At 46.0% G+C, this 13,945-nt stretch overlaps 1 protein-coding gene across 2 annotated transcripts in view; it reads left to right on the forward strand.

Moving 5' to 3' along the window:
• Nucleotides 1-12,667, forward strand: part of CLCN2 (chloride voltage-gated channel 2) — a 684,072-nt gene extending 671,405 nt beyond the window's left edge. For both annotated transcript variants that reach the window (XM_082249904.1, XM_082249905.1), the window contains 2 exons: nucleotides 370-456; nucleotides 11,982-12,667. In XM_082249904.1, the coding sequence (XP_082106030.1) occupies nucleotides 370-456; nucleotides 11,982-12,170 (276 nt within the window). In that variant the 3' untranslated portion in view covers nucleotides 12,171-12,667. The remainder of the gene's footprint in view (nucleotides 1-369; nucleotides 457-11,981) is intronic.
• Nucleotides 12,668-13,945: the final 1,278 nt, after the last annotated feature.

Raw genomic sequence — 13,945 nt, forward strand, 5'->3', positions numbered from 1 at the left:
CCATCATATTAATAAAAGAATGTGAAGAGTGATGTATGGCTGAAACTGGAAAACTATGTTTAGCAGCTAGGCATCAATGTCATGCACTGTTTGCTGAAAGACAAACAAATTACAGTCAACCCTTTGATTTTCTACTTGAAGAAAGATGACTGTAGAATTGTTGTACCACTGTACAGTATGGGGAGATCTGCGATGTTATATTAATCTTGATGTGCAATAAATCCTAGGAACCAAAATTTTACCTTTTCATCATTTATGAGCAATCGGAACAGTGAACAGTGCTATGGGTAACTGCATTGTGCACATATATATATATATATATATATATATAAGGGACATTTTTCTCATGGTGTTCTTCTCTTTCCTTAGGCTCACACTATTTTCTCATTGCTTGGAATGGACCACGCATATGTCACCTCTATAGGGAGATTGATTGGGATGGTAACGTTAAGAGAGGTAAATATCATCAATGGAGAAGACCTGTTAACAGCACTAATAAGATGTAAATCTTTTGACAGTCAAAACAAGCATTTCTCTATCATTCATCGACAGACGCAGCTCCATTTCTTCTTAGACCATTGGGTTATGCTGCTCCCATCAGGAATAGGACAGTAGGCAGGATAAAGCTTTACAACGCCTATGGGGGCTGTCTCTGCAGGCATAATCCCACACACTCTGCTACAGCCTCCAGTTTGTTTCTGCCTAGTTTAGGAATAGGACCTAGTTCCCTGCTGGGACTTCGGTCTTAGCTATTAATAGGAAAATTTGTTTTTTGTGATTATTTTTACTAGGCAGAGTTCCTGAAAAACTACAAGCAACAGCCGGCTGTGGTTTCAGACTGGATATTTTAGATCCCTAAGCCTGGCCAGCGAGCGTGAGCAGGTTATAGTCCAGAACTAGGCCTCGCTATGAAAGAGCCCCGATGGATGGGGACAAGCCTGCGAGTGAACAAGTCTCACTGGGACGCGATCGACCCGGAATGCCCTGAGTCGCAGCATACCACCTGGCTGGCAGCACCCCCACCCTGGGTGGGAGGTGGACTGTTCGGAGCGGCACCCACCTGGTACCATGGTATGGTAAGTAATACTGTACCCCCAATACTCTGGCGGTCTTTGAGTGAACGTGGGCCCCCTCCTTGGAATTGTCAGACCCTCATGGCTCCCTCAGTTCCCCTGGCCACTGGGATACGAGTCCTACCCCCTCCTAGTCTTTTCCCTTACCCTTAGCAGGTTCCTACCTCCGGGGGTGGGGGGGGTGTAAATATTGCAGCCGCTGCAGCGTTTTTCTGTGGGGGTGGCTTTGTCCTGGTGGGGTTTCTTCCTAGGGACCCTCCGATGCCTCTTGTCTGGGGGTCCAGGAGACCGCATGGCGCACTGTGGGGGGCGCTATTTTGCTGTAGATTCATGCTTCTTTCTATTTTCCCATTGAATTGCATGGGCAGCCATTTTTTGTTAGTTCCCCATAGGAATGCATAGGGCGGCCATTTTATTGTAGTCCACAATCGCTTGACAGGCAAACAGCATGACACAAAAAAATCTAGCAATGACCCAGGCTGTGCTTTCTATTTCCTGTGTAAGATCGTTTTACTTTTTGTTACACAGAACATGCTGGCAGTCTCCTGAGCGGTTGGTAACGTAATCAGATTGTATTGGATTGGGGCTTGGTGTACCACTTGGTTAGCACTGAGATCGCGATTTAGCGACTTTTAAAGTGACACTGCATTATTTTCATCTCAGTGTAAAATGGAGTCCCAGGATAAACTTTCACCTATAGACCCCCTAGGTGCGGCTGCGGAACCTTCTGGGTTGCAGCCCCTGTCTGCCCTTACAGCAGTCTTGGAAAGCCTGGTGTCAAAGGTATATTTTGTATGTAAAAGTGTTCCTAGCCGCAAACGTCCTCTGCCTTCACCTCCCTCTGTAGTTTCCTCAGATTCTGAGGCAGATATGGCCGCTGCAGACGCACCCCACCCTGAGGGGTCGGTGTCTTTGCATTATGATGGTGAAGAGGAACGGTCCTCGTCAGCTGCGCGGGAACATGCATTGGTGGAAGCACTTATAGTTTCAGTGCGGGAAGGGTGGGGGGACATCTTCACTTCATTCAAGAAACCTTGGACTTCCTTGATTCAGGACTAATGGGTTCACAAACTGATTCGATCAGGGTACAAGATCGAATTCCGGCCTCGTCCGTCGGACAGGTTCTTCCTGTCCAATCTGCGCCTATCTCCAGACCGGTTAAGGAATATACGAGAGCCGGTACAGAATCTGCTGTCGCAAGGGGGGATTGTGCCATTTCCCTCTCAGGAACGCTTTCAAGGGTTTTATTCAAACCTGTTTACTGTGCCCAGAAAAGAAGGCAAAGTGCGTCCAATTCTGGACCTCAAGGCTCTGAACCGTTTTGTGTGGGTACAGAGGTTTCGCATGGAATCCATTCGAACGGTAGTGGTGTGGTAGTGGGAGACTTTTTGGCCTCCATAGATATCAAGGACGCATATCTATACATCCCTATCTACGCTGGACCCCAGTGGTTTCTTCACTTTGCAGTAGCAGTAGAGCATTATCAGTTTGTGGTGTTATCCTTTGGTCTTGCCTCCGCCCCCAGGGTGGTTACCAAAGTATTGGCCCGAGTGTTGGCATTGCTGTGTCAACGGGGGATTGCGGTACTGGGGTATCTGGATGATCTCCTATTGAGAGCAGACTCTCATTCAGCACTAATGAGCAACCTGGCGATCACTGTCAGATCCCTGCAGGAGTTCGGGTGGAACATCAATTTCAAGAAATCCGCTCTGATGCCTTCCTTGAGACTGGATTATCTGGGCCTGACTCTGGATTCAGCTTTGGCTAGGGTCTTTCTTCCCCCAGACAAGCTGCAAAAGTTGCAGAAGGCGATCTGGTTATTGTTGGCAAACAACCTGTCCTCTCTGCGAACTTGCATGCGGGCCTTGGGTCTGATGGTTTCAACCTTTGTGGCCGTTTGCTCAGTTCAGTACAAGACCTTTGCAAACAGAGATTCTTGTCAAATGGAACAAGGATCCAAAGTCCTTGGACACTTTGATTCGGTTGAGCCACAACACAAGATCTGCTCTGTTGTGGTGGCTTCATTCATCAGCACTATATCAGGGCAAGTCCTTCCTCCTGTTAATTTGGACAGGGGTAACCACGGACGCCAGCCTGTCGTGCTGGGGTGGGGTACTGGGGAAGCTCTGTGCCCAGGGGACCTGGACAAAAGAAGAGTCCAAACTGCCGATGAATGTTTTGGAGCTCAGAGCGATAAAGTTTTTGTCTGAGCCACTGGACGACTCGTCTGCAAGATTGTCCATTGCAGATTCAATCGGACAATGCCACGGCAGTGGCTTACATCAATCACCAGGAGTATCTTGGCGGCCAGGGAGGTGGCCGAGATTCTAGCCTGGGCTGAAAAGTTTGTTACAGCTCTCTCTGCTGTGCATATCCCAGGTGTGGAAAACTGGCGAATGGATTACCTGAGTTGTCAGGTGTTGGATCAAGGGGAGTGGTCCCTACACCCGGAGGTGTTTCATCTCCTGTGTGTTCAGTGGGGGACACCCAAGGTCGATCTGTTTGCTTCTTGTCTCAACAAGAAGGTGCAGAGGTTCGTAGCCAGGCCTCGAGATCCTCTGGCCGACGCCACAGATGAACTGGTGGCTCCTTGGGGGACAGTATCGGCTGATTTATGCATTTCTTCCGCTGAAACTCCTGCCGAGGCTTCTACGCAGGATAGAGGTGAACGGGATACCGGTCATTCTGGTGGCTCCAGACTGCCCTCGCTGGTCTTGGTACGCAGACCTAGTAAGGTTGGTCGCCGATACTCCTTGGAGACTTCCTCTCAAGGAAGATCTGCTGTCTCAAGGTACGATCTTCCATCTTGCTTTACAGTCGCTGGCTTTAATGGCATGGCTGTTGAAAGCCAGGTGTTGAGGGATAGAGGTCTTTCTGACTGATATATAATCGTACGTGAAAATCGTACATTTCATGGTGTGAATCGCTGAAGGTGCACCCTCGCTTGTTTTCAGTAGCTAGGGTTTTGGTCTTTCTGCAAAAGGGGTTGACTTTGAGCACTATCAAAGGCCAAGTGTCGACTTTGGCTATATATTTTAAACTCCCGTTAGCTACGCATGCCTTGATTCGTACCTTCATTCAGGAAGTGCGCCATATGGCTCCTCCAAGACGGTCCCCACTACCTCTGTGGGATCTAAATCTGGTATTATCTGTTTTTCAAAAGCCTCCTTTTGAGAACATTCAGGAGATTCCTCTGCTCTCATTGTCTCAGAAGGTTGCCTTTTTGGTTGCTATCACTTCTGCCTGCAGAGTATCTGAATTGGCGGCGTGGTCATGTTGCTTACCTTATTTGGTGATCCACAGAGATAAAGTGGTACTACGACCAAATCAGTCTTTTCTCCCTAAGGTGGTTTCTGATTTTCTTTTGAATGAAGACCTTTTGCTACCTTCACTCTGTCCCAAGTCTAAGCATCCCAAGGAAATTGCTTTGCATTCTTTGGATGTGGTTCAGGCGATCAGGGTTTACCTGGGCCACTGAGTCTTTGAGTCTTTTAGAAAATCAGATGCTCTTTTTGTCCTTACCGAGGGACCTAGTAAAGGATTGGCTGCGTCTGCTGCGACCATTTCCAGATGGATCAGGCAGATGGTTGTTCAAGCTTATTCGCTGACCGTTCCTCCTTTCCCAGTGAAGGCGCATTCTACTAGAGCGCTGAGTGCCTCTTGGGCTTTTCACCATCAGGCGTCAGTGATGCAAGTTTGCAAGGCAGCAACTTGGTCAATTGTGCATACACTCTCTCAAAATTCTACAAAATTGATCTTCGGATGCCTCCTTTGGCCGCAGGGTTTTGCAGGCTGCTGTTTAAAGAGAATCTTTTTTGTTCTCTTTGAAGGTGTAGGTTTTGTCTAGATAAGCTCCAGTTGTTCCTGGTTGAGCTCCATATTACCTGGTTGGCTACGTTTAGCCTCTGGGGGGGTTACGTTCTTCTTTGCCTTGTCTTCCCACCCCTCATGAAAATACTGCTTTGGGACATCCCAATGGTCTAAGAAGATATGGAGCTGCGTCTGTCGTTGAACGATAGAGAAAACTGTTTTTTTGTACTTACCATAAATTCCTTTTCTCTGAGGTTCGACAGACGCAGCACCTGCCCCTCTGTTTCTGAGTGAATGGGTTTTTTGTCTTCTAAACACTGCTTGCAATGAAACTAGAGGCTGTAGCAGAGTATGTGGGGTTGTGCCTGCGGGGACAGCCCCAATAGGCATTGTAAAGCTTTTTCCTGCCTGGTGTCCTATTCCTGATGGGAGGAGCATAACCCAATGGTCTAAGAAGATATGGAGCTGCGTCTGTCGATGAACTTCAGAGAAAAGGATTTTACGGTAAGTACAAATATCCAGTTTTCTTAACCCTTTTTCATACTAAATCTCAAGACACCCCAGTTAAAATTTTAAAAACATACATTTTACAATTAATGGGACAATGCTCACAACTACCTTGATGAAATGAAAGTATATGTGAACCTTTACCTTGTAAAACAACCCATTAAGTTTAAAATAGAAATGCAAGGCAAAACATTTGTGAGTATGTACAGTATATGTATGCAAATATGTTTTAATGGGAGGTTCTAGTTCAGGTTCTAGTTCTAGGTTCTGGTTCATAGTTCTACTCTAGGAGTCTTTTTATACCTGTGCACATTTTTGTGTGTTTTAAAAGCATGTTTATACCCTTTTTTTGGGGCTGGGAGGCAGTATGCACTTCAGGCAAAGTAAGGGAGTAACATTGAGAATAGGAATTTTTCATAGTGCAGATTTGTCTAAATGGCATACAACCTCCAGGTACGTTTTTTGTTTTTCTGTTTTTTCCATTTATTTCAACAGCGTTATAATGAATGGGATTTTTTATTAGAAATGCATATATTTATCATAACGTACAGGACACAGGAACTGATAATAGGCTATGGGTTATATGCCACTACTTTCAGGTGGAAACTGGCAAAGCATCACTGGGTCCATCCCCTAATGTTCCCCATATAACTCCACCCACTCCAGGAGGATTTACTAGAGTCCCTAGGTGATGAATGCCTTCTTCTAAAGACGAATTTCCTATTTTTTCACTACATTTAATTACTTCCCTCAATTGACACTTCTATCAAGATCTAAGTGCTTACTGTCTCAATTGCTCATTAGCATGTTCCCAGTTGGAGACTCTTGTGCACACCTTGGGAACTGTACCCAAACCCCATCGCCACTGGACTGGCCTGTAACTTGTGCTTTGGGCACTCACGTTGGAACGTGGCACAACAAGCGTATTTAGATGCAGGGCGCTAAGCAAATCTAGGGTTGTGGTTCATTCTCATGGTACCCAGAACCTAATGGTTACCTTTGGGGATATGCCTGGTTCATGGTTTACATGTCTTGATTGCTCTTTAGTGTACACTACATTGTTGTCCTACAACACATACCACAGTACTTTGCACACAAGCAGCTCATAAAGCACAAGTGTACAGAGATCTGCACTCTTAGTGTTTTTCTCTAACTTTATTGTCTCACTGTTTGGCCTAACAGGTTACGTTTATATAAAAATATTCTATTCAAATTAGGCATTCATATCCACCTTCCAACCATTCTGGGTACTGAGGTAGTCCAGAGCTTAGGAAGCAGGTTACTGGCAGAGATACCCAGTTGCGGTTTCCCGATTCCGTCACACCGGTAATCTAGCAACCCAAGCACATGGTGAAGGGAATAGTCAATGTTTTCAGTAAGAGAAGATTTTCAAGGATAAGTGGACAGGAGGAAAGAATAACCCGCAAACTGCCTTCGCTAGAATAGAAGAAAACCCCTGACATCAGAAATGTATTCGCTTCACACTGCCCCAGAGCGGTCCCGCTACACATTGGGCTAAATGCAGCCAATCCGTGGGTTTCAAGTGGGTTAGCTGCGCTTTCCCATAGATTTACATGAATGCAGTGCAGCCCCAAGAACTAGACAGTACAAGTTTTGGAGTCCACCAGAAACAAACTGTTTATTCGAAACACATGCACACAGAGATATACAATCTGACAACCCCTCCCCCTTAGCCCCACAAACATACACATCCCATAATAAGCTTACTATAGGCAGACAGGAACAATAGAACAATGGAATGCAGGTATTCAACAACAACAAACCCCCACCCCACTAGAAAGAGTCTGATTAGTGCAGAGCAGACCTGACTGGGGTTCTTGGTCACCATGTGGCCCTAATAGACACAGGGTGACTTACACATAGGAAGGACTGGGGAAACTGGACGAGGAGTCTCCCAATCTCCCTAAAGCAATCTGGGTTCCACAAGCCCCCCAACCAAAGTGACTCATGTCACATGTCTCCCCTTTCGGCAGGAGACTAACACAGAAGGAGACCCCAAACGGGTTGACTTCGAAGTTAGTCTGTAGTTCCAGTCCCCCAATGTCTGCACCCACACAGTACCCCAAACAAATTGTCCAGAACAGATCACTACTCACCCAGCCAACCTCTGCCTCTCTCGTAGAACACAACCCCTGCTGGGGAGAAGTGTGGACTGGTCCTTCTCCCTGGAGTCCATTTAGCCACTGGAGAGAAGACAGGGTGACTGGGCTCACTGCATCATGCTGTTGGGGATCTGGGCCGGCTACCCAGCATCCCTGGGGTACCCAGGTGGAGACAGTAGTCTCATATATTTTTTCTCGATGAAAATCTGCCAGTGCTTGTACAACAAGGCTGACATCCTCCTGTCCCAATGCCAGACCTTTTTCTGGGGTTGTGTAAGTGGAAACCGAAGTCCCATCCACTACCACAGGAAATCCATCATCTGTTAGTTGGGGGCAGAAGCCAGCAGCACTCTGCCCTGTTTCCAGCTCTTCTGCTGGATTGCTGTCAGTGAATACGGCAGTCCCATCCACTGATATCAGCTCAAGCTACAGTTGTGAGGTGCCGATTGCATTCTCTTCCTGGAGCTCCTGCAAAGGTGACTGTTGTGGGCAGAGGCCAGTAGCGTTCTGCCCAGCTGCCAGCTGTTCCACTGAGAAGTATATCGAAACATCGGTGACCTTGCACAAATCCTTCAGGGCCACCGATTGTTGTATGCAAGGGTCCACAGCACCATGCTCTAAAGTCCGCTCTTCTGCAGGAGATCCACCGGGTTTTTCCTCCCCAATTGAAAAATCTATTAAATCCCCAGTCTCTGGTGGTGTCTGGGGATCGAGATTTACCATCTCCTGTCTGTGGACTCCAGAAGATGTTACTGGTGCTGGGCAGAGGCTAGCAGAGCTCTGCCCTGTTGTCAGCACTTTAGCTTTGGCAACAGCAATCTCCGGAGTTTCCACTGCCGACTCATAGGCATGCTGCTGAATGTGTTCTAGCAGTTTCCTGTATGCCCTTTCCAGATGTTTTTCTTTCCTTAGCAAGTGTTCTAGATCAGATTCAAGCTCTGAGACCCCTGTGGGACCGAGCATAGCCTCTCTGTATTCTCGCAGGTCCTCAAGGGTAGGTTCCCCTTCATCACCAAACAGAAACACATCTGTAAGGCTCTCCCACAGCAATCCAGGACCACCAAAGTCATATCCCTCCGGAGAGCATTCTGATGTCTCTCCTAAATATTTCTGCTTTGCATGCCATTGCAGAGCCCGATACTGATTGTCCAGCTCTATCTCCTGCTGGACCAGCCTGTCCAACTCGGATACCCATTGCTCCTGGGGCCGCTCTCCCAGGAATGCCATCCGCAACTTCCGTTGATCACTGGCCCGTTCCCCAGGTGTTGGAAAGCACTTGCCCTGGTATATACCAGCAAGCTGGAGGGCTCCACTCCAGAGCCCCTACCGAATCTGCTGCCTGAGCTCCAGGTATTGATCCGCAGACACCATTCTGGGGTATACTGAAAGGGCGATCCGCAGCACCCCCTCAAACTCTGATGTCAGGTCCATATCTCTGTTGTAGCGACCAAAGTCTGCTATCCCAATCTTAGATCCCGGTGGAGGTTTGGATGTCCCAGACTGCAGGAAGCATCCCACCGTTTGCCACCAATGTGACTGAATCCGGACATCGCGACTGGGTATCTCCGCCAGTAACCTGCTTCCTAAGCTCTGGAACACGGGATCCGTGAATCTGGCTATAGTTACCCCAAGAACTAGACAGTACAAGTTTTGAAGTCAACCAGAATCAAACTGTTTATTCAAAACACATGCACACAGAGATATACAATCTGACAACCCCTCCCCCTTAGCCACACAAACATACACATCCCATAATAAGCTTACTATAGGCAGACAGGAACAATAGAACAATGGAATGCAGGTATTCAACAACAACAAACCCCCACCCCACTAGCAAGAGTCTGATTAGTGCAGAGCAGACCTGACTGGGGTTCTTGGTCACCCTGTGACCCTAATAAGCACAGGGTGACTTACACATAGGAAGAACTGGGGAAACTGGACGAGGAGTCTCCCAACCTCCCTAAAGCAATCTGGGTTCCACAAGCCCCCCAACCAAAGTGACTCACGTCACAACCGTGTTCTTCCTCAACCCCTGGGATAACCAGGGAATCCCTCAGAGTTTGTGGATTTAGGCCTCCAAACACCTAAATTCTGTCATCCAGAACTTGGACAGCTGCTGCTCTCTATAATCCCTACATGCTTTTGGGAGTTTTTTTGCTAAAGATTTATTGTCTAGGTACTAAGGTCTAACTAGACACCCTCTCAAGCTAGGCAGTCTTGGCCTTGTCTCAAAAAATTTTTTTTGTTGAGACCTTCTTGTCAACACTATTCATTGCAGCTTCTCCTTAAGACAGCACAGGGAAAGGTCATTACTCTCTGGTTATCTGTACCTAATCCCCTCTACTTGAGGATGTGAATTTCCCAACTTAGAGCCCCAAATTTCTAGTTTTGTCATGGTATGTCCTTCCTAGCTTTAGTCTTTAGACCTTGTCTTGAGCACCAGCGCACCCTTTTAATTCCTCTTCCATGGCTGCAGATAGCCAGCTGGCCCTTTCTAGGTCAGAGCATCTGTTCTGTCTTCCCCTGCCTAGGCCTTGACCTTGGTGCAGGATGGCTTATTGCCAAATTGTATTAGAAAGGGTTGCAAATCCCCTATTCCAAAGGTTTTCTGGGTGGTTCCCCTTCATCTCCACCCATGGTCCATAGCAGTTTTTACACTGACCTATCTTGCTCAGCCATTCTCTTTAGGCCCCTTTCACACAGGTGGACCGTTCAGATCCGCCTGTCCGTTTTTTTGGCGGATCTGAATGGTCCCCCCATGCATCTCCATGGGGGATCGGATGTCAGCAGAGACATGTCCACTGACATACGATCCGATCTGTCAAATCTGGACGGATGGAAACCCTATTTTCCATCCATCCAGCGGATCGGATCGGATGAGAACGGACCGACGGTCCGTTCCCATCCGATTTCCCCCATAGAGATGCATGGGGAACTGAGCACACAGAGCGGAGACACAGCTGTCATCCTCCTGCTCAGCGGGGGATCGGCGGCTCGATCCCCCGCTGAGAAAAACAGAATCCGTCCGACGGACGGATAGTGTGAAAGGGGCATTAGTCTATGGATACACAACAGCCAGGCAATTTTCTGATATACTTACTACCCAGATATTAACTACATTAGCGCATCTCATCCTTGCATTGAATGCCCCCTTACACCCCCATTCAGGTAGTTTGATTCACCCTGACCTGTAATTTTTTTGCAACATTTCTTTACCTAGTGGTCTGATGGGGAACCTCATCCTGAGTTTCATACTCGTTCCTCATTTATATATACTTTGACCTGGCCTGGCTTACAGCATTTCAATTAGAACCATGGAGATCCTGGCCAACCTCATACACCCTCTCCCTATCTCTTGAAATGTTGCACTCCTTGCGCTGTACTGCAGAGGACTTTTTCTTTCACCCATTGGGACTTCTGTAGGACCTTGTGGCCATTTTTAGTCCTATCTTTCTGGGGAACCCTCATAAGATCCAGTCCTGCTTCTGGATTATCAGCAGCGGTACCTTTTATCTTTGACTCAACTTGGAGATAGGGTAGCCTGGAGGCTGGTGTTCTCCTTACTTCCATGTTGCTTGCAGTCCATTGGAACCTTCTAATTTTTCTTGACAGCCAGTATAACATCTCGCCTCCTGCTTCCCTAATGGGTTTAAGGGTCAGGCATGAAATCTATGGCTGTATTGCATGCCCCCCCCCCTTTTCCCTTTCATTCCTTGCTGCAATTCTCTCTCACCCAGTGTCTGGTTGGTCAATCCGAACACCCCCCCCCCCCCACACAGGGCTTTCACCCTTTGGGAACAAGGGAACCCTCCTTCCATACCTGAGTCCATTTCCCCATTGAGATTGGGTTCGGGGGCCTTTAAAGCCCCCTCCTCCCTTAAATCTGAAAATTGTTTTTCACTTTCTCCCAAACTATGGTTGCTAAGTGGCTGTTGGGTTTCTGCAGTTGCTCCAGCAGAGACATGCTTTTACTGTGAACAGTGTGTTTTGGACCTGTTGGCCGCCTTATGTTTTTTTCTGTGGGCCTGTTAGTGCTGCTTTTGGATATCCTTTGGACATCCCATTGTCTATAAATTGATTCCGGTGTCCTGTATTGTACAATAAAGAGGAATTTTGACATACTTCCTGTATCTTGACATGCATAACAGAACACGGGTCCCTACCCTCTTTTCTATGATCTCCTTATTGCTTGCTTACAAAACTGGAGTCTCACGGAGTTGGCAGAGTTATATGGAGAACGTTAGGGAGCAGACCCAGCACAGCTTTGCCAGTGTCAAATCACCTGGAGGCAGCAGCGTATAATTGATGGTCTATGAAACATTTACTGTGTCCCGTACTGTACTAAAAAACACAGAATGTACGAGTACTTCAGACTTCTTCATTTTAATTTAGCTAAATCAGTGCAGTTTACTGCAGGAAAACAGACAAGTGTGAACAAGCCTTGTGATTAAATCCTTTTTTATTTCAGCTCCGTAAAGCCATAGAAGGCTCGGTGACTCAGAAGGGTGCAAAGGTACGTCCTCCCTTGGCTAGTTTTCGGGACAGCTTCACAAGTAGCAGTGAGACAGAGACTGCCAATGTCAGCAGACTATGGGAAAGAAGTCGGCGGCACCTTCTACCCCGTGAGTCCAGCCCATCTGACAGTGAAGACAAGTGACCTGGCTGTCAACTGTTTCTGGAGGATTATGAAACATCAGTACTGTCACCTGTGTCACAAAGAATAATGCACAGAGGAACATTTAAATCAGAGTCTTCCATGCCAGCTCCAGGAAAACGCATGTTGTACTATTTGTGGCCTCTTTTGGCCTTCATTCCAGAAGTGCCCTAGAGCTTCTCAATGAAGCCGACACGCGACTTGTGATAATCACAGGACTGGGTGCAATCTAAGACAGAAGTGGTGACAGTGACTGAACAAAAACTGATCTTCTATAAATCAGTAGCCATATATTTTATATATCCACCTGATGTATGCTGCAGATGAGGGTTTAACACTGCCACTAATTTTTTTATGCAATTTAACTAAATTAACGTAATTTATGAAGCTTGAAGTTCTAAAAAGAAAGCCTGGGTAGCTGCTATAAAATACAGCACAACTAACCAATGCCCAAGTGACAAAGGTTATAGCTGTCCTCTTAAGGCATGCGGATTACAGATTTTTTTTCTAAGAAATAGAAATATTTGCCTGCCCAAAAAAAAAAGTATTTTCTGTGTAGAACAAGAAGGGATTTTTTGCCATTATAAAATTCTAGATAGACTTCAGGTACACTAAAATATGGTATGATCAAAATACAAGGCACTGCCAAAATGCCAAATCTCTCTTGTCAAACTGTAACTCTATGGGGAGATTTACTAAAACGGGTGCACATAGAATGTGGTGCAGCTGTGCATAGTAACCCATCTGCCTCTATGTTTTTATTGTCAAAGCATAATTAAACAAGCTTAAGTTAGAAGTCGATTACTATACACCAGATTCTGTGTGCATCAGTTTTAGTAAATCTCCCCCTGTATAATCTTCTGAGGCAGCAAAAAATATGTAGGTTCACCTGCACAAATACTAGGATATACTGGCACTAGGGACATTTATCTCTGTTTTAGGAGAACGGTCTCTTCATTTTATGGAGAATTGTCTCTTTATTTTATGAAGTCTGGAGAATTTGATGTCACCTCTCTGATCCGAGTAGTCTGTTTTTAGGTGTATGATTACAAGGTACTTTTAGCTTGCCAGTAATCTATTTTACTCTTTCATCATCTTGTTTTGTTAATAATTAAGAATAATTTTCTGTATTTCTTACTTGGAGTTGTTTAATAGACTTGCTCACCATTTAATGTTAAATAATAATTAATTGCTTATTCTAACATTTTACACCATGACTTGGTTGCTCATTATACTATTGTTTTGACAAATATGTATTTTTGGGTAAGTAGAGAATTTGTTTAATTAGTTGAGTATGGATACATCCCTTTAAGTACAGTACCAGCCAAAATATTTTTAATTTTCCATAAAGTGGGGAAAGTTTAGAATCTCTGTAAGGTTTGTATTGCTATTTGTATCCACACTGTGGAGATTTTCAATTACTTCCTGTTGTGGCATTGGGGCAGGAAGTGCAGAGAATCTCTCTAACAGGGTTGTGCCCCATAATGAAAGCAATTTTACTCATAGAAAGTAATCGGATTTATGTTGCTACCTGTGTGTCCATTAACAGGACAGTAGAATTTCACAAGAGGGACACTGGCAGCACAAAAAACCTGGCAGAGGTCCTATCCATTCCCCACTCTCCCACAATCTAAAGGGATGACCTTTAAGTTAGACCGACTGGGAATGATCTTTCTAAGAATATTCCTGGGCTGCTACCTGAGATGATTGGGTCCTCCTCCTATGAGTACCACAAAACAAAAACCTATCAAGAGCCCAATCCACCCCCCTTCCCTTGT

The sequence above is a fragment of the Pelophylax lessonae genome, assembly GCF_965119305.1.
Source record: "Pelophylax lessonae genome assembly, chromosome: 3".
NCBI lineage: Eukaryota > Metazoa > Chordata > Amphibia > Anura > Ranidae > Pelophylax > Pelophylax lessonae.